This window comes from Doryrhamphus excisus, linkage group LG2 (assembly GCF_037039965.1).
Source record: "Doryrhamphus excisus strain RoL-2023G ecotype Guam linkage group LG2, RoL_Dexc_Guam_v1.1, whole genome shotgun sequence".
NCBI lineage: Eukaryota > Metazoa > Chordata > Actinopteri > Syngnathiformes > Syngnathidae > Doryrhamphus > Doryrhamphus excisus.
The window spans coordinates 14,095,294-14,116,759 of record NC_136358.1 but is presented as its reverse complement, the minus strand read 5'-3'; the positions used below and the strand labels follow the sequence as shown (position 1 = coordinate 14,116,759).

The following is a 21,466-nucleotide window of genomic DNA, read 5'->3' as shown; positions in this document are numbered from 1 at the left end:
AAAGCATTATAAAATACATTTTTATTTAATGATTGATTCAATGCAGCAACCAGGGGTGTTCAATATCTCCCTCGGGTGACAATGGCTTTGCCTTGGCTTCCTTGAACCCACCCAAATCGGAATAATACACAAGTCACATGCTGTACTTCTTCTGCAGGGCTTTAATGGCTGATCCATCCAGGTCTGCTTGATGCAGGAAGTCGAATACTTCTTTGAGCACTGTGTGTGTGTGTGTGTGTGAGGGGCGAAATCCATGCATTAATAACACTAATGGCGAAAAACAAATAGAGTAATTTGAGTTTGGCATTCACTGTATACTGTAGTTCAGGGGTCCCCAACCGCCGGGCCGAGGACCGGCATTTGCTAACGGGCCACACAGAAATAATAAATAATTGATTAACGACCGCATTCTGGCCAAATTAACTTTGGCCTGTGTCCCTTGACACACCAAAATCCCTGTCTACTCTCTATAGATAGAATAATACAACTGGATAGGATGTCATCATAGAAATCCATTGGAGCAGCGGTACATCTAGTTTTTTTATATCTATGTTATATATATTATATCTATGCTGTATTTGTCTGCCACACATTGTTGATCCGTGACAAAAAGACCCAAATCACACCGGTCCGTGGTGCAAAAAAGGTTGGGGACCCCTGCTGTAGTTCTTTTATAGTCTGCGGCTATGAATCCAGCAGAGGGCGCTGTCTCATAAGTCAATTGACAACATTTTCCATTTGTGCTATTCCAGATTTACTGTAAAAAGAATTTAATATGTCCCACCTTTCTTCTCTGAAGAAGACATGAACATGATAGCCGTGTCAAAGCGCCTCACGCTTGATAGATTCTTAAGAATGTCCATTGTGACACCTGCAGCTTCATTCCTGTGCAAGATGGAAGATGTTACTGTTGAGTAATTGCTTGTAAAATATGCAGAAACTCACAGGATGTAGAAATCACGCAGCGTTTGTAGGATCTGACTGAGGATTTTTGGCTCAAGGGAGCTCTGGAAAATGTGTGCGTACGCCTCTGGCTTGATTTGCTACATGCAAGACAGTTAAGAATAGCTTAGAAGCTAGCAGTTGGAATGACATTATAGTGAAGTAACAAGCTCCTCCCACCTTTAAGTATCTGTAAACCACTTCCGGGTGGTTTCCAATTGTGCGGAGGTCGGCTTCTAACTGGAAACTTCGGCTGGGTGGGGGAGGCAGGACAGGCGGTTTCTGGAACAACTCGGGAGGATGATCGGTTTCCTCTTTGATTTGTGTGCTTGAAGGAACTCTAAGGATAAAACAGAGAGCATAATTAAACTAAAGCAGGACAATAACATGAAGATAGTTCAACTAACGAGTTGGGGGTGTCTGATATCTCCTGGATTTTGATCATCTTTGCACTGGACAATGAGGAGCCGCCTACGGGGTCCCTCGCCACCTCCTGCTGCCCGCTTGACTGCAGTTCTGGTACCTCCACCTTCCCACTGACCTCCTCTATGTCCATCCTCCTCAAGGGTTTCTGAGCACAATTGTGACCGACGTGTAAAAATGCGTAAAAGACGTAAAGAGAACATTTAAAGATGGGTGACTCACAGTGGAGCGCAGATGGGCCGCTTTGTCGATGGGTTGCACTGTTCTCCTGTGGCCTGCGGTTTGAAGGATGCCGCTGGGAACACTATCCTGACAACACACACAAGAACAATGATATTAGTGCATGAGTAATCATGCAGAGGTGTGTACAACATTTAATGGCTCCAATTAACGCCCTTCAGTTAGCTGCCGAATCTCCTATAGTCCCCTACAATAGCTAAAAAAAATACATTGGCATTAACAGCTGCGGCTGTAGGCTACCTCTGTTTTTATTACCTCCTCAAGATGACAGTAGCTGCGTCTGAAGTATCATGCAAAATCCATCGACTTTAAAATGTGGCGACTCAACTGTTGCTACATTTGCAGTCCTGTTACTACAACATTGGTGCATAAGTTAACCTAAAAAAATTTTTTTGTTCTTTTTTTTTGGGCCGCTGTGCCTCCCTGAAGCCATCCCACATTGAAAACTAGACTACACAAATTAAATGGAACAACACATTCATTCATTCATTTTCAACCGCTTATCCTCACAAGGGTCGCGGGGGTGCTGGAGCCTATCCCGGCTGTCTTCGGGCCAGAGGCAGGGTACACCCTGGACTGGTGGCCAGCCAATCACAGGACACATATAGACAAACAACCATTCACACTCACATTCATACCTATGGACAATTTGGAGTTGCCAATTAACCTAGCATGTTTTTGGAATGTGGGGAGGAAACAGGAGTACCCGGAGAAAACCCACGCATGCACGGGGAGAACATGCAAACTCCACACAGAGATGGCCAAGGCTGGAATTGAACCCAGGTCTCCTAGCTGTGAGGTCTGCGCGCTAACCACACGACCGCCGTGCAGCCACAACACATTCAAACTCATGCAATTGTTCTAAAATCGCATAAATTAAAAGATGGAATTTTAAACTCACAATTTGGAGTTTCTGAAGCTCATTCAGGGCCTGCTTGTTTCCTGGTTCCAGCTTCAACACCTCCTGAAAATCTGCATTTTCACGCATCTATCGTTACTATTTTGCTAATTCAACTCCTACATAATGAAGGTAATGTGTTGCTGTTAGACGGCAGTGTTGTGCACACCTTTCTTGGCCTCCTCCAGCTTCCCTAACGCCACTCGTGCCGTGGCTCGGCGAGCCAAGGCCTTGGAGTATGTGCCGTCTAAAGAGATAGCTTTGGTGCAGTCTTCTTCAGCCTCCTTAAACCTGCCATACGATATAGTGTTAATGTGGTTTGACATCATTAATAAACAGTACAAGCGCAATTGTTCTTACTTCCCCAACTTGAGGAAGGCCATGGCTCTGTTGGCGGGCAGCAGCACATTCATGCTGTCCACCTCCATGCCTCTGCTGTAGCACTCGACAGCTGCGTCATACTTGCCCTCTTTGAAATAAGCATTACCCTAGGAGACGCCATACTGCATCATGTAGGTCACCGTGTCAAGGTGTGTGGAGGGTTTCAGTGAGGAAATCTTACTCTGTCTTTTTGGACAACTGCTTCCTGTCGTCTCTGCTGCTCCTCCATCAGTTGTTGCTGCTCCTGGTCCAACGTGGGATCTTCTTGAAGATTTTCTGCAACTGGCTCTTGACATTCAAGACTCTGAAAAAGGAAAACCGGTGAGATATGCTTTTATTTCATGTAAAACATTTATCACAAACACTCACCTTTTTGATTTTCTTCACTTCGTTTTGGGCTTCCAAGTTACCAGGATCTATCTTGAGGACCATCTCATAATCTGTACAGAAAGTCATTCAATCCCAGCCATTTTTCAAAAGACAGTAGTTGCCTACACACCTTCTAATGCTCCGTCATAGTTCTTCAGTGCAAAGCGGGCTGCTCCTCTCCGTGCGTATGCTTTAAAGTAGTTGCTGTCCAAAACGATGGCCAGGTTGCAGTCCGACTCGGCCACAGCGTACCTGATGAAATCCAGAATAAAACAGGTTAGCAAGCAGGGAAATGTTAAGATGCAAAGGTGATTTTTTTAAATGATGTTCCAACAGTAGAATCAAGGCTACTGTACACCAAGACATTTTAAATACCATAACATGGGACTTTTATTGCTCACTTTTTGAGTCTGAAGAAGCTGGTGGCTCGGTTTGTAGGAAGAACTGGATTGTAAGGATCGGCACTCATCCCTCTGGTGTAACATTCAATGGCGTCGTCGTATTTCCCCTCTTTGAAAAGCGCGTTACCCTAACAATAAAGTCCTTGTGTTTATTAATATTCCAGTTGTATTGTATGACATCTTAGACGATTACCTTTTCCTTTTCTGCTAAAGCTCTCTCCTGATCAACTGCAGCTTCTTCTGCGTCTGATTCAGTTGCCTCTGTGGGACTTTCCTCCTTGTCCACCTCTGCTAGAGCCTTGTCCTGTCATGCAAGGTACAACTATTACATCACTACCTCTACACAAGAATACTCTTCTAACTCATCAATTAATTACCACATCAAACTTGTCCCATGACTTATAATCGTGCAATTTTATCCTCGATACCACATTGGTTGTCGTCTCTTCTGCCTTAGAGTCCCCATTTGCCATCTTCATCTTCTTCTTCACCCTCATTTTTGCTTTGTAGTCCTTATTACGCACAGGGGGGAGTTTGGACTACAAAACAAGAGAAAATGCTCCTGCTGTTCAAAGGATGATCACCTGAATGTGCAGCTCTACAACAACAACGAACCTGGTCACCCCCCAGCGCCCATGTGCTCAGCTGCTCATCTTTGGTCTTCATTTCCGTCTCCCACGTCTCCAGGTCCTTCATGAAGCTTTGCAGGTCTTCTGCATTCTGACGCATCTGGATTTGCAAGTCAACGGCTTTGTTTCCTCCAGCCATGACTTCGCCCTGCGATTTTGTGGTAGGAGATGGCAAGTAATGGACACTTTTGTATGGAAGCCCCCCCACCCAGAGAATCACGCTTCATGCGTCCAGCCAAACCGCTAACATGAAAAAGGCGAAATACGACATTAATAGAATGAACTACAACTTTATACATTACCTCTTATGTCTTTGTCCAGATGACGATGTAGCTGTAATTAATTTACAGTACAGTAAATAGTAGCTATTTCATGTGCTCGTCTTGTTATTGTTGTTGTTGTTGTTTCGGAGCCATGACAGCAGTGTCCCGGTAGGCTTTGCGCTACTGAACATGCGCATAAAATTACTTCTTCTTGCGCTTTAACAGTGGAATCTCATCTCATCACCGCCCCTTCTGTTGCTTCTGGTCATTGAAATGAAAAATGGTCATGCAAAAACCGCAAATTTGTTGAATATAAGTTGTATAAATATTATTAATTACATAAATGTTGATGAAAATGACACATTAAATACAGTTTATTATTATTTATTCCGTTATTTGTTTTACCTTCGATCTCACCGCTATCACGTGACGTACGGAACCACGATGACCTCTCCAGTTAGCCAATGCTAGCTAGCCGGGGAGATAACATTCATGCCAATACTTGCGTACATTCAACCCTTCAATAATGGGCCAGACGAAACAAGACGAAGATTATGGATATGACTTATTTCCGGAGAGGAATCCTGGGGATTTAAATAAGAGATCCGTACCACGTTTTTACACTTGGTACCATAAGTGTCAGCTCATGTTAAAGTTAGCGGTGGAAACCAGTAAGTAAGGTTGTCACTCTTTATTACTTCAAGTGCTGTATAACGCGAGAATTACTTACATCAGTAACGAACCACTGCCAATTTAACACAAAGAAATACAATTAAAATGTTGTGTCCTGCCTTTCATATAGAATATATCGTTAGCTTGCTAGCTAGCTGTATATAGCCAGATACTCAGGCTCTAATCAGTGATGTGCTTCACTTAGGTCCATATGCCAAACTCCTCCTCAGTGCCATGAAGAATTCTGGATGGTATGTATGAGTATATTTATATTTGTTGACTACATGTAACAAGCAATTGTTTACTTACTTTTGAAAATAGCAGGTGAGATTTTGGGTAGAAAAGCGATGACGTATGGCAGGGGTGTCCAAAGTGCGGCACGGGGAACATTACACATAGAACAAATGCCCCCATGATATTATCATGGTCACATCCAATATCTCTTAACACATATAATTCATTGCGTTTGCTTTACTCCAAAAGCTAAAGTGATCTTTTCTCTCCTTGCCTTCTCTATATGACACAGTAAAGTGCGTCCAGACCGCCATTTTTCCTGCGAGGACTGTGATGGGACAGTCAGTGGAGGATTTGATGCGGCGACGTCCCAAGTAAGGAGAAAACCTACTGATCAGTTGACCATATTAATATTGTTGAGAGTTCATTTTGTTTGTTTTTTTCCAGATTGTTTTGTGTCAGAACAACATCCACAAGCAGTCCCACATGAACCGAGTGGTCACGCACGAGCTCATCCACGCTTTTGACCACTGCCGGGCTCACGTGGACTGGTTCAACAATTTCAGACATCTAGCGTGTTCTGAGGTGTGATTTATGATATGATCGTGTGCAGCCCACATCCATTTATTATTCAGTGGAACCACCTGGTCCTGGTTAGCGTAAAACTATAATTTATTTTTAAATTAAAACAATTGAATGAATGGCACTACTGCCGCCTAGTGACTATCACTTGCATTTCAAGAACTTTTGACTAATAGACAATAGTGTACCATGAAATAGTAATTAATTAATATCAGAAAAAAATGCAATATACCGAATAAACGATAATCGAACTGCGATATCGCAAAGGACATCAGTATTTCCAACTTTGGAGACACTTTTTTTTATAGGTGTGTGAGTGACAGGAAGAAAAAAAGCTCTGTCTATACCTGAAGTACAAAAGACTCCGATATTTCGCTTGGAAGAAACTTCCGTCTTTATATGTGGTTTGAGTATCATAATTGATTTGTTGTCCTTGTCCTAGATCCGGGCAGCTAACCTCAGTGGAGATTGCTCCTTCTCCAATGAAATGTCGAGATTCCACTTTGGCATGAAGCAGCATCATCAGGTACCTTTTTTGCAGCGCTTTCACTCCACCTCTTTCGGCCTACTCCCCTTAACTCTTCCTGTTTGGTTGTCGGTCAGGAGTGCGTCCGAAGCCGTGCCCTTCGCTCCATCCTGGCCGTGAGGAAAATTAGCCAAGAGGAGGCTGAGAAAATAGTTGACGAGGTCTTCCATACGTGTTTCAATGACCACGCCCCCTTCGGACGGATCCCACACACCAAGAAGGACGCTAAGTTTGCCAACAGAGATTATGACAACAGAAATCGATACTATGCAAACCTTTAGCGTCACAAGTCCTCCACTGTCAGGATGTGATATGTCCTTGGGACACATTTTGGACATTAATTCTGTACAAATGGATCATACGTAAGTAGTAATTGTTTTGAAAGTCAAATACCAGAAGAGTTTTTTTTTAAGTTGTCCTTTTTGTCCGTTCTATTTCCTGTAAATACCGCTGATTAAATTAAAACATTGAATTAAATCCCTCTAAACAGTATCACTTCTTCAAAGTCAATTCTAGGGCACATTAGACATCGCTGACCCTTTTAAAGAAGTTTGCAAATGAACGCAAAAAGTTGTCGGTCAACATGGCCGCCAACTGTGTTCACATCCATAACATGTCATTGCTGACATCTGTACTGGACAGTAGCGTTTAAAGAATCTCGTATCCTTTCACAGAGACTAATGAGCTGGGGAAAGTTATGAAGGAATTAGCTCCATAATCCCCCATGATCATCGTCTTCCGCTTAGCACTATCTCAATGACAACACACACTGCATCCTAATCACAATGTCACGCGCTGTAGAAATAGGCCCCCTTATCTAAAATGCAAAATGAATAGGTTTTAAAAGCTTATGAGAGAAAATGACAACAAGCTCAAGAAAATAAAAAGAACATCCGAAAACAAAAGGAAAATTATTTGGATTTGCCTGACACAAGTTGACTAAACAAATCATGCAAAACAACAGAATTACTATGGAATCAAATGCAGGCTAATAAATTGGATTAACATGTTATATTTAATTCTATTTATTGTATTCAAACAATGTTCATTTAAACAAATACTTAATCAGCCCTATTATTGTAGTACCTGTGTGGTCCTCTGGATGGCACTTTTTCACCACGACTTGCACTCTTCTTTTTGTGAACGCTGTTCCTCTTACTGATGATGATACATACCAGTCAACGACCACTATTCCTCCGAGTTAACCTCTTCAGCCATGAGTGCATCTGCAAACAAAACAATCCAAATAAGACTTAGCATGTAAAGCTTTACATGGATGTTCTTGGTTTGTTAATAAGGAGATTTTGATGGATTGGTGTACCTTATGTGACACTATGTATTTTTCTTGGTCACTGTGCACATAACAAAATTTAGACCCGCTCCTTTCATAAATACTATATGCTGTGGCCGTCTAAAAACAAAAAAAAATGATAAGTATATTGCTAAAGCAGTGTGCAAGGCTGCACTTTGAACACCCCCTGTTGTGAAGTGTTTAGTAAATGCTGACACCCTGGTAAAAACTGACTTTTGTCGATGATAGAACCACTAAGCTGGTCATGCGGTGTGGCTAGCTTTGTGGCCCCTTCTTTAGCAACACTGACGTATTTCTAGGCCTTCAAAACACCGGCTGATAGGATAAAGAAGTCCCACACGATCAATGTCTTGATTGTTTACAAGTGATCTCAGGGGAGGTGTGCAGTACATCACATAAAAGGAGCGCTTGATTTGCCCATCTGAGCACAGTAACACACAACCGTACGGGTAGTCTCGTATCCAATATTATAGTTTATCAGGGCTCGGATTTATTGGTTCCTCTATCGAGCCGATAATTATCGTGCATCCTTATATAATTTATTGTAATAATGTTATCAAAATAACCACAGTCTCATTGTCCCGGGTACTTATTTTTATAGTGCTATTAAGCAGGCAACACCCATTGTGATCTAATTAGAATGCACGGGCATCACTGATGAAAGTCACTGACACAGTATAAGCCAAGAGCACTAATGAATTCATCATATTAAGCTACTAGTACATTTAACGGTGTGAGGATACGGGTGTCTGGTCTCAGTGGGGTAGTCGTGTGAAACGTGTTCAATTATTTAGCTAGGAATGTGACATGGATGAATATATAAGTACCGTATATATCTCAATAATATCTCTTTTCATGCATGCCTATGACAGCATGTGGTGTCCCACAAGGCTCAAATCTAAGACCTCTAAGTATATACACATTGCTTTTTTAAACTACTGTAGACCTGTAATTATTAGGCAAAGTGATATAATTCATTAGACTGCTAACAGACAACACTAATGGTGGGAAAAAAAGTTGAGATCATTATAATTCACCGCACTAATTCTCCAGAGGCGGATTGATTTGCATGCCCAAATCAGCCGTCTAAGCTGACAATTAACTTCCCCAGCAGGGGAGATCTGTGTGAGGCCGCTGTGGGGGGGCTGGGCATGCAAATCAAGTAATTATGAGTGCCAGTTGAGGATTAATTAAGAAGGTGTTTAAAGTTGGCAAAGACCATCTTTTAAACATTACTTATGTGTGTGTGGAATTAGGGGGGGGATGAATGCACACTGAAACAAGGAAGTAAAATGTAAAAATGTTCATTTATTTATGTAACGTTAACCTGCAAAATGTGCCTTACAAGAGGTCATTGACCTGGAGCACCACAGCAATGACACACGATTTTTGCCAACAGCCGTTGAAAGGAAGACAACGAAAAAGAAGTAATACTACCTAGGGTCACAAGATGGCGGTAAAATCAGTGTAATAGCGACTGACTCCTGTCAAAACGAGGGAACGGGACGTCAGAAGTCCGTGTACCATCTGCAGATGTCTGTCTAAAATGACGACGAAACGGTAAAACAATATTTATCGCCGTTCAAACGAATGACTTTAAGTTATGCTGGAATAAAAAGTTTGGCTAAGAATGTGCTTTGTTAGCTACTCAGAATAGCTAGCATTAGCAATTGTTTAGCTGTTGTTTATATTATTTATTTAGTAAAACTGAGACTGGAACAACATCGAATTAAAAGAACAAAATCTTCCACCAGTGTGCGCATGGAAGTTTTTTTTTAATATATTCCAGAAAGATTATAAATTAGCTGTTTGATGTGTGTGGTTATAGGCATTGTGCTAGCATGAATTAACTCCAGTTGTGCACCTGACCGATACAGTGTATGCACCTTTACATTCGCAGTCAACAACGTCACCAAACCTTTATACATTCCCTCACAGTGTAAGAATGTAGGACAAAATGTGAGGTGAAAGAAAAACTGTACAAATACAGTATAGTAGTATCCCTGCAGCGTGGGAGAAAGTTAGCACACGGCTAGAACAAGTAGACCGTAGAACAAGTGGGACACGTTGATGCTCGCTGTAATACTGTGAAACGAAACATCATAAATGTTCAAAAACTGCTGGACGTCTAAATGTATATTGTTTTTTTTTTTTTTATAAAATAATGGTCCGTATTTCCAAAATTGCAAAATAACCCAGAGTGAACCGAAAGAAAGTTGCAAGTTTGGATTTCGAATTGTTTTCCACATATTAAAACCATAAAATGTGTTATTTCTTATGGGAAAAACAGATTTGGTCAGAGTCAGGCCTTCTGGAACATATTGACGCTAACCACTGTACTTCTTGCACAGTCTGTCAGGCTTGGCAATATTTTTCCTGGAAATCTTGTGATTTTATGGATTTATTAATGACATATGCTGGTGTCGATTGTTTTTGACATTTGCACATTTGGCATTTCAGTCTCCCCTCTTGCTAATAATATGCATGGTGTTAATTAAGACTATGTGATTAGCATAACAACTGCTGGGTATTGTCCAGAGGTAAGAGCAGAGGCTACACATGGCTCATTAATAAGCCCCAGGAGCGTTTGCCAACTAACTTTGTCACTCATATGTTTGTTTAAAGTCGTATATGTGCGTGCGTGTGCATGGAATCATGCCCTGTCCTTTAGGTGTGAAGTGGGCCGAGACATAGTTTCATATGGGTCCTACTGTCCTACAGTAAAGTCACCTTCCTCTGTTTTTTTTCTTTGTCATTTCAAGGGCGCCAAACTTCATTTTCCTTTGCCCCATTTTGTGAGATGTGGTGGCCCAAACTGGCAGCCTGTGGGACTTCCAGCTCACCGAGGGGGAGGAGAAAGAGCTTGCCTGAAGGGGTGAGTCAATTCAGTTCAACCCCTCATCTGGTCTCCTGTGTTTGCTAGTCTAGATTAGTGTCCAAGCAATCTGCCAGATTTGTCATGGTTGTGTGACTGAGCTCTACCTGAACACCAACCAAAGGGACGTCTGCACCGAGCAGTGATGCCTTTTGAACCTGGTAGTTAGCCAATTCAATCCTCATGCAAATTGCTTCACTTTGAATCCAATGAGTACAAGTGGCCACTAGAGGTCACTGTAATGCTTTTTGAAAAAAAAAACAGCCTTTGAATTAATTCGACACAAAGACTGACTGTGTGAATCTGATTTGAACACATTTGAGACCTAAATAATAATAATAAAAATCCCTTTAACTGACTAATTGATTTCCTTCTCTTACTTTCTCGCTGAATATCACGTTTTTGCACCACTACAAGTGGAAAATGCCGATGTATGCTCACAGAGAGAGTGGTGGATGGAAACAGCTTCCAAGGCACGTTCAAGCCTTGCCTTGCTGTACTGTAAACTCTTGCTAAACTCTTTGCATCCTCACAAGTACTGGGAATGCTGTGGTTTTGCTGTGAGTCACGTACTTGTAATGTAATGTCTGCTGTATGGTTTGATGAGGCGGGTGAAGGCCAGGAGATAATAAGCCAAACCTGGCCCCTGAAAACCAACGATTAGAATCAAATCCATGTGAATACAGAGAAAGGCTTTAGAAAATGTCATAATTACACCTTCTTGATCTATATGCAATATACCAATATTGGCGAAGTCTAGTACTTCATTAGCGAAGAAATAAGCAGCAGCTCTTCCTTCAAACTAACGAACATGCTTCTATTCTTCTCCCATCCCGTGTGGAAGTGGTAAGTTTTTGGTTTTAAGAGGAAGTGAATTCAAGGCTGATTGTTTGGCTCACTAAGAGTTGCAATGTGGTGTAAACAATAAATAATAGAAGGTGACTATAGGGGTGTTATTTCATGTTTATATGGCTCTATTAATGATCATAACCATATTTAGAAAGTCCTAAACAAGTTTCCTATGATCTAACTCTGAAAATATTCCGTTTATATAGTGGAAATTAATTTAATGCAGTCGGGTCTGGAGCCAATCAACTGCTATAAACCATTAATGTGTAGGGCTTATGTGCAAAATACATTATTTTATTTGTCTATAAAGACATTTTTTGTCATTTTAATCCAGTTATTTCCACATAAAATTGACAGAAGTGTGTCAACTTTATATAGACACCGTGTGTGTGCTGTGTATTTTGACCGCATTGACGGTGTTAAATGAAGTTGTGTTGTGCATACAGTCAAGTACAGTCCTTTACTGTTTTCTGGGTGTCACATGATCACCCCAGCCATGGCTTTATGGTGGATGTGGTGTGTGCCACATATGTTGTGCTGCTAGTAATTGCCACACGTTCAAAGTAGCGGAATTCTCTTTTTGATGTACATTTGCCTGGAGGGACCTTAAAGAAGTCATCTCTGGAAACACTTTAAATATGTAATGCATCATGCAGCATCTTCTCAGCACAACCAGTTTTGGGGACATTCTTTAAATTGTATACTTATGGTGCATCATGTTCAGTAGAATGGTTTTATACATAGGAACTACACATGACTAAATACTGTATTGTTTTGATTCACTCTGACTTTGAATTTGAGCATGGATTATGTTCACATGTCGTTTGCAGCAAAAATGCACTTAAACCCCTTGGCCGCTGCGTTAACAAATAGCAGACAGTTTGCTGGTCTACTACGTAGAGACTTGGCGCTTTAAAAGAATGGTAAAAAAAAAAATCAGCCTTCTACGCAAGTCCTGAGTGAGCAGCTGTGGCCATAAATTTGACTGTATGGTTTTCTCCCACTGATGTGTCTTGTGGGACCATTGCCATTTTCTCCTCCTACTTCTGAAAAACTGCTGAGAGCAACAAGTTCTGGGCGTTTTCTTTTTGAAAGAAGGGCATGGTGGGAATCTCATGAAAAGACAAAGATGAGCATGCAGGAAGTTTATTTCTAATTCAGTGTAAAATGTGTCACTTTACTTGCATATATCCCAATAATAATCACTATGCAAATTTGCATCCATTCTGCTGGTTGTTATGAAATGTCATGGGCACACTTGACAGACATAAAAGTAACATCTGGTTGGTTTTAAGAGTCATGGACAGTTTGCCACATATGGTAATAGGCGGTAGGTTCATGGTACAAATGTCCACTCATCCATATTTATTAGTCATTGTATGTTTTAATGATACTGTTTTATAAAGGGGGGTTAGCGTGCAGGCCTCACAGCTAGGAGACCCGAGTTCAATTCCACCCCATCTCTGTGTGGAGTTTGCATGTTCTCCCCGTGCATATGTGGGTTTTCTCTGGGTACTCCGGTTTCCTCCCACATTCCAAAAACATGCTAGGTTAATTGGCGACTCCAAATTGTCCATAGGTATGAATGTGAGTGTGAATGGTTGTTCGTCTATTTGTGCCCTGTGATTGGCTGGCGCCCAATCCAGAGTGTACCCCGCCTCTCGCCCAAAGTCAGCTGGGATAGGCTCCAGCATACCCCCGCGACCCTAGTGAGTATAAGCAGTATAGAAAATGGATGGATAGATGTGCAGAAGTATTCACAGCCTTTGCTGTGAAGCTCAGGTTGGTCCTGTTTCCACCGATCTTCCTTAAGTTGTTTCAATAGCTTCATTGGAGTCCACCTGTTATAAATTCAGTCCCCTGAAGATACAGGTGTTCCAAGCTTGTGGCATCATTCAAAAAGGCTTGAGGCTCTAATGGCTGCCAAAGGTGTAGCAGAGGCTGTGAATACTTTGCAAACCTTCAAAAATGTCTTTCATTTTGTCGTTATGGGTTTTTGTTCATAGAATTTTGAGTTTTAAAAAAAGTATACCAATTTTGGAATAAAGCTGTAATAGAACAAAATGTTGAAAAGTGAAGCGCTGTGAATACTTTATGTATTCTGTATTTTTCTGGTTGGTTTATGTACTTAATAATATATATATATATATAATTATATATAAGTATATTGGGTCAATATGGTGATTACTAGCTGAGGCTATCGACATTGTAGTCGAGTAAAGTCTTGTTTTCCACCTAAATGATGGAAACGATTGTTTCTCTTTCTATTGTGGAAAGTAATACTCGCCAGCAATTTGTCCACCTGCACATCTGAACAGCAGGCTTGGTAACAATTACTAGGCCAGGAAAGAAAACATTACAGAGTCATTACAATAATGATAGTAATTCAGGCTGGGATAGACACAACCACGGCAGGCCTTTTCCTCCTCCTTCCCGCTTCCCTCCTCCGCTCTTTCCCATCTATACCTTAACTTTAAAACAATTGTATTCACACTTCGTGCCTCGTGCTCATTTAAACTCTTGAAGCGTCCCCTTCAAAGCCCGCACACACATACCATATGAGAGCCATAAATCAGTCCTATTTTCTCTCCGGAGGCCCACATGTTGCAGTAAAATATATTGTGCTTCAAGGCTTAAAATAGTGCATAGCTTCAAAACATTATTTATTGATTTTCAACAAACAAGAGCATTCAAATGTCTCCAAAAGGAGCCCTACGGACTTGTTTATGTTTCACAAACTCTACCAAGACGTTACACTAGACGCTGATGGAGCCACCACAAGGCGGCTGCTGGCATCCTTTGTGGAAAACTTGGGAGAAATCTTTGGATTTTTTTTTTTTTTTGCAAGAAGATGGTTCCATTTTCTCATGCAGAGTTGGCTGAGCGTGTGGTACTTTTTCAGTAAGCGGCATAAAAGTTGAGGAAGTAGGATAAATGGCTGGCACTGCTCTTCTGGGTGGGCCCATTTAACACAAGATATGTGAAAGGGATTAGATTTGTGTTTCTCAGCAGTTTTAGACTGACAGCCGTTATGCTCTGGTTTGATATCCAGTATGCTTTGCTGATATTATCTATTTGCAGTGGTAGTCAAGTGTTTTTTTTTTTTGGAATAGTACATAGAACAGGGGTTGTCATCTGGTCTCAACATGGGACCCACTATGGTATAGTATGGAGTATTTCTTTTGGGCATGCTTCACAAGTTACATTAAGGAACATCATGTGGTTACATTTGCACAAAACGGCGTGTATGAAAATGTTCTGTCAGTGACGTATCAAGCAGAATAATGTCACAGTTTTCACAGGTGATGTCATGTTGAGGATGTCTTTCGACGGCAAACTCATTGAGAGTGCCTCTGCTGGTTGTATCCAAGTAGTGCGCTCTAGCTTGTGGAAATGAGAAGCCCACAAACGGAACATAGCTATTTTATGATTGAAATAGTAAAGGTAATTTCAAGCTTAAGTTGCTATAACTGGATTCAAAGTTGAAACAAGTGGATTTTTTGTCCGTATCCTCACTTCTGAAAACACTCACACCCTATTATCAGATTTGAGCCTCGACAAAGAGCTCTCAAGCAGCAACAAAAGGCTTTTTCTTTTTTTTTTTGCTTTAAGAAAGAGGCTTGATTAGCACCGTGTCATGTTAGTCTTTCTCCTCTCCTTTCCCACCCCCCATTCTTTCTTTTGCTTTCATTTGTTTGAGCTGTCGACAGGCGACTTGGCCTGAAATTAAAAACCTTTAGTGTTTGTTTGCTCGTTGTCAACACAAGGCGCCCATCATTCCCACCGTCGGCATCGCTCACGCCTTTTGAGAGTGCCGTTTAGTAGGCGGTGGAAGGGAGATGGAGGGAAGAAAATAAAAGGATCTGTCAACATGTGCTACTACAGTTTGCAAAGTGTGGCATCTCAATAACCGGGGTTATTGTTATTTATTCAAGGGCATTTTTAATGCAAAAACAGAATTGCAGGGCTCCAGACTGCGACTAAATGGTGGCATTTTGTGACGAAAATATGTGACATCGCGAGTAAATTGATTTGTGCATATGAGACCGGGTATACTGAGCACGCCTGGTGACAAGAAACACTCTTTGTCCCTTATTCCCTGTGAGAATTAAAAATATTCAAATGTCAAATAGGCAAAATGTAGGCAAAAATAGGCAAAAACACTTTGTCACAGTCTAAGCCTATCAATGCTAGTACTCATGTTTCAATCGAATTTGCCATCTTTGTTTACACATTTTGCCTGACTCATTTCTTCTGTTGCTTTGGAGACGCTAGCTAGCTAGCTAGTTAGCTACACAATTTTATATTAGGGGCCACTGTGTTCATTGTCTGAAGCCCTGAATTGTGCGTCTTGGGGGGTCAAGCACGCACTCCACTCCAGTGTTTGACCCACTAGCCAAAGGTTGAGTCTTTGAAAGGTTAAAGGTCAGGTGCAGACTGATGATTGAGGGGTGGCCCGATGGCTTTATTTGGACAGCTGGGATTGTGACTAACAAGGAACTGCTGTTACTCTGGTGTTATAATGATTGGTGACATTTATGATGATATTAATAACAATAATAATAAATTTTTCTCTACATTTTTATTGTTTGCAAGAGACCAGATGAATCTAACGAGAGAGGATGAGACTTTGGATGTGAGAGTGAATTGGTGGAGCTTTAGCAGGACTTCCAGAGAAGTTAGAGAGCAATCGGCGAACATGGTGTCTTCCATCGCAGAGAATGGCGAGTCATTTTGTCCAATGAATTCATTTATTTTGTATAGCCTTTTGATTGTCACATACATAAAGGCGAGTGTTGGCGTCAGTTTGACTGATGATCGCACCATCAGCCTTAAAAACTCACCATACTGTATCACGTCTTTGTTCTCCAAGGGCCGTATTAAGCTTTTTATCGTGGTACCGCTGCAAGATAGGTTCGTGGGATGTGTTGGCAGTTAAGTTCCACACGGCAGACATGATTGTTTTTGTCCTGGCACGCCAAGACGTTAGTTAGAGCAAGACACTACATGCACACAGAGATCCCTGCAGGCTGCAATAGTACTAACCACAGGTGATCATGTTGTATTTCATGGAAATCAGCCGATACTGATCGATGGCTGATCGAAGATCTTCGGCGATGACTGTATTTGTGCAATGAAGGTGAAAGAAATGAATGTTGATAATTAAAGGCTGTCAACATCAACACCATCCACTTTGTCATTGAGCTCTTTGCATACTACACAAATGGAATGTAAGGAGCCCCAAGTGTAAGACGGTGTTGACAGGATGAGCGGAAACCACCTGGAGTGCAAGCTAAACCTGCAAAGTCACCTTCCCTCCCATTTGTCTCCCTTAGTTGCTCATAAAAAAACACACAAAGAAAACCCCCATCCAGCCTATACCCCTCCGAAACTCCGCCAAATGTTTGCTAAAACACACACACGTTTACCTGATATTTGGTAACTTAACATGGACATGTTACTTTTATTTCACAAAGATGTTGAAGCTACCAATGGGACCTTCCAAGCATTTGAATGAGTTCAGTACATATCTCTGCACCCATCATCTTTAAAGTCATTTATATTCTGGGAGGACAACATCTGGGAAAACAAGTGGTTTGTTGGTTTGGCATTTCAACTATGTCAGCATTGCATAAATACCATTCCCCAGTATTTCAAAGTATTTGAAAGAAAATGAAGGAAAGCTTGAAGAGTACAGCTGCAGAAGTTAAACAAAGACTGGGAAATTGTACCAGGTGCATGCAAGCTGCACAGTCTCTGGCGTTTTTGTTGTCAGTGTCTTGCTCATAAATCTACCATCTCATCACTTCAAGGCTTCTCACCAAAATACACACTATCCCCCGGCCCCTGTAAAAATAAATCCTCAAAAGAAAATACTATAAGAAAAAGATTTGAATTGTAATTGTACATAGATATAGCAATATATGAATATTCATTCATTTGTTTTCTACCGCTTATCCTCACGATGGCCTTAGGGGTGCTGGAGCCTATCCCAGCTGTCTTCGGGCGAGAGGCGGGGTACACCCTGAACTGGTCGCCAGCCAATCACAGGGCACATATAGACAAACAACCATTCACACTCACATTTATACCTATGGACAATTTGGAGTCGCCAATTACCCTAGCATGTTTTTGGAATGTGGGAGGAATCCGGAGTACCCGGAGAAAACCCACGCATGCACGGGGAGAACATGCAAACTCCACACAGAGATGGCCGAGGGTGGGATTGAAATCGGTTCTCCTAGGTGTGAGGCCTGTGCGCTAACCACTCGTGCCGCCATATATGAATAAATACAATATATTTGATAACACAACGCATAAAAATGAACATCAGGTTCAAAAGTTCCGAACAATGTGATTGTACCTGGGCTCCACATTACACACAGGTGTTAACTGAGAAGTGGAAGAAGATCAATAGAGCAACAGATAGCCGACTTTATGAAATCAAATGGGCGGATGTGGATGTCAGCAACATCGACACATGCGTTCCAATGTCTGTGAGGAATAACAAAGCCACACCTGTCATTATAAAGTTCACCCACAATCACTGAGGCACACAACACTGACATCGCCAAGAAAGCATGTGGATAAAGGATGCAGGGGAAAATTCAAGACACTTGGAGGGACAACAGTAAAATCTACATTAGGTTAAATGGAGCACTGGAGGAAGCCAAAGCACTTGTTGTCATAAGACGTCAAGGAAGTGGAGAAATATGGAAGATTACATCATCTCGACTGTATATGTATATGTATATGTATATGTATATGTATATGTATATGTATATGTATATGTATATGTATATGTATATGTATATGTATATGTATATGTATATGTATATGTATATGTATATGTATGTCCTCAATGTTTTTGATTTACTTAGTCTTAGTTAATATCGCCACTTATTCTAACTTATTTATCTCTAATGCAAGTGGAATAGAGTTCCTTCATGAAACTTGTTGAGCATGTCTGAAACAAATATAGTGCATCATTCCATAGCAGTGCCCTCTAGAGTATGATTCACAGCCTGGACTCTGTTTTGGCCATTATGTTTTCTTCTTTTACTGGCGTTGGGGTGTCGGTTACTACCATCCAGTGATTTAGCCCCTCAGATTTGTGTGCCATTAGTCACAGTGGAGGCAGACAGAGACGTTATTCGAAAAGAGAAAGTCTGGTTTTATGGTTCTCCAGCTCTCCACCTGTGCTGACATGGCTGAGACTTTACAATAGTTCTAAAAGAGTTACAAGCTGCCTTTTTCTTTTCTTTCTCGTCTGTTTTTTTTTCTTCTCTGCTGGAAGGATGGGGTGGGGGTTGGAATTATCATGGAACATTTGTCAGGCAGCCAGTTGCAGAGGCCAGGCCAGCTGGTGATTTATGGCAACATCTGCAAGATGCAAAATCCTCGTATGCGCTTTTAATCATACAAAGAGTGGGGACTGAAAAAGAGATGGTCCAATGGGGTTTTCTGGAGCATTGGAGTCCCTCCGATGACAACTTGTATGAACATAGTTTAAGACCGTGGGACTCGTGCAGGCTTCCAACCGAAACCCAGCTGGTGTTTGTACCATCAATTGAAGGCTATTTATGTGATCCCACATGGTTAGCGATAACCTCTGAATAGTTCAAATGGTTTGTCTCTTGCAACGGAAAACCTAAACCATGATACTGGGATGAGCAAAAACCATGAGTGGACATAACACAAATCTTAGTGGATTTATCTGTCATCACTTCAGACTCCAAGTGAGCGTGACCTTGCATTCCGACAGCTTGGGGCCACCTCGTCTTTTAGGACCAAGCAAGCTTTGCATAGTATGTTGTAACAAGCTGAAAGATCATAAAAGTCAAGACACCAGTCCCTAAGCAGATTTCCTGAGCGTCTACACTGAGAGCTAATCATTTCTGTAAGCCGCCTGTAGCTATTTGATATAATAAACATCTGTCTGTATGTCACCACATCTGGCAATAATAAAGACAAATTAGCTGCAAAACAATTCAGCGTCTGGCCATGAGCGCATTGGATCGCCTCAGGAGCAGAACTGAACTGATCGGGTGGACACTGTGAACTCACAATATGCAAATTGCCCGCTGATCTGTGACCAGGACTTGTCTCACTCATCTGCCAGTCATTGGTCAACTTCCTGTCTCATTTCTCTAGCAATCACAATCAAAGAGGGGGACTTATTCTGCAATTTTCCCCTGTTTTTCCTGCCCTGCCTCCCATTCCGGAGGCACACAGTTTCAGGGCCTTTTTGAAATAGAGAGTGTTTGCAGGGGAATAACATCCACCCTCCTAACCGTAACATTAGTTGTGACAGAACAAAGGCAGTCATGTATTCTCAATAAACTGCAACATTTGCTTCCCATCACGTACGTGTATACAGTGGATTCCCGCACATTCAAGCTTTGGCAGATTTTTGGTCACGTTTAAAAACATTTTTTGTAACCTACTCAAACTAAACAGGAAAAGGCGCCCCAGACCAGCTGGATGAGACATGTGCATCGAGAAATGTTGATTGTGATATCTTTCAGATAATTTGATTGTCAGTTCGTATTTATTCATATATTATACTCAAAATAGCTGTGTCCTGTCATTGTTAGCTTCCACATGCCAGCTGTTGTTTTAGCTGTTTTACTCTCTTTAGAATGCGCAGAGAGAGAGCAAGAGTCTCCTTTAAAAACCTCCCTTTCAGAGGAGGTATTGTCAAAATCATCCAGACTATACAAAAGGCGACAGATAAAATCGTAAAAAATCTGGTGTGGACACTATTTCATATTTGTAGAAGTGGATTCTTCCAACCTGAAACAACTTTACGCTCAGTTGGTTGGTTTGTTGACCAAAAGTGGGTCGTTCCTTGACTGTTCCTCCGCCAGCAGATGTTTCCCAGGTGCTGGGGTGCATGCTTCTCCACCATCTTGTCTTAATCGTAGCCTAGCACTGGCAAGACTTCCAACAAAAGTCCCTCATTCCTTTACAGTGGGGTAAAGGCATACAAGCCAGCACATCCAGGTGTACTTAAACAAACTATGAGGAGGGACGCTTAATGAGGCATGCGACAGCAGATCTTGTACACATGTCCATTCAGGCTGGGTGACAGTGGCAATCCAAACACAGACACAAGAAGACTCAAACTCAATTTTATGATTTTTTTTTTCTTTAGAGAGAAAGTCAAGACTGGAAAGCTCTTTTAATATATGCTGGATGGTGCAATCATTCAATCCGCCATTTTTTTTTCTCCAACTGCAAGTTTCAACAGCCAGCCCGCGGTGCACAAGCACACCTTTTTTCCTGCCGCTGAAGAAGAGGGAGGCCTGAAAAAACAAACCACAGAGCGAGAGGGTGGCTGGTAGATGAGGGTGGGAGGCAGGCGAGGAGATGAGTCATTAACCAAACATAGTGGAACTCATACTAAGGTATACTGCGCCATACTGTTCTCATTGGTGCATTTAACACTAAAGAGATACGAGTACTTTTAAGTCTTGCTCAGAACCCAGAAAATTATTATTATTCATTTTGATTAAGAATTTAGTTGAAAATTAATATATGATATATTATTATATATAATGTTTTATATAATTATTATATATAGTTTATATATAATTAGTATTATATATATAATTATATATATTAATATATATTATATTATTATATATTATCTATTATTATATAATAATATATATAATTATATATAATACATTATTATATAATATATAATTATAATAATATATACTAATAATACTATGATTATAAGTAAGAAAAGTGATTATTCCACAAAGTGCATAGTATTGCTTCCTGTATGAAATCAAGTATTTTATTTTTTGCATTTAATTTAATTCAACTACATAACCACTTAATTTTAATTACTTAATAGGA

At 41.1% G+C, this 21,466-nt stretch overlaps 2 protein-coding genes across 3 annotated transcripts; one reads left to right on the top strand and one right to left on the bottom strand.

Moving 5' to 3' along the window:
* Positions 1 to 4: 4 nt before the first annotated feature.
* rpap3 (RNA polymerase II associated protein 3) lies at positions 5 to 4,740 on the bottom strand. The gene is made up of 17 exons (XM_058078734.2): positions 4,586 to 4,740; positions 4,270 to 4,431; positions 4,032 to 4,193; positions 3,848 to 3,958; positions 3,655 to 3,782; positions 3,384 to 3,505; positions 3,254 to 3,324; positions 3,066 to 3,188; positions 2,864 to 2,991; positions 2,673 to 2,794; positions 2,507 to 2,577; positions 1,588 to 1,674; positions 1,350 to 1,513; positions 1,123 to 1,282; positions 946 to 1,043; positions 785 to 885; positions 5 to 219 (listed from the first exon to the last, which is right to left on the bottom strand). The coding sequence occupies exons 2-17, from the start codon at positions 4,420 to 4,422 to the stop codon at positions 134 to 136; spliced, it is 1,887 nt and encodes a 628-aa protein (XP_057934717.2). The 5' UTR covers positions 4,423 to 4,431; positions 4,586 to 4,740; the 3' UTR covers positions 5 to 133.
* A 224-nt stretch (positions 4,741 to 4,964) lies between these two features.
* Positions 4,965 to 7,052, top strand: atp23 (ATP23 metallopeptidase and ATP synthase assembly factor homolog). Of its 2 annotated transcripts, none has more exons than XM_058078738.2 (6): positions 4,965 to 5,217; positions 5,424 to 5,469; positions 5,745 to 5,826; positions 5,900 to 6,037; positions 6,477 to 6,560; positions 6,638 to 7,052. In XM_058078738.2, exons 1-6 carry the CDS (start codon positions 5,073 to 5,075, stop codon positions 6,839 to 6,841), a joined length of 699 nt encoding a protein of 232 aa, XP_057934721.2. In that variant the 5' UTR covers positions 4,965 to 5,072; the 3' UTR covers positions 6,842 to 7,052. The 2 variants fall into 2 exon arrangements, with proteins under 2 accessions (XP_057934721.2, XP_057934722.2); XM_058078739.2 differs by having other exon boundaries at positions 5,081 to 5,226.
* Positions 7,053 to 21,466: the final 14,414 nt, after the last annotated feature.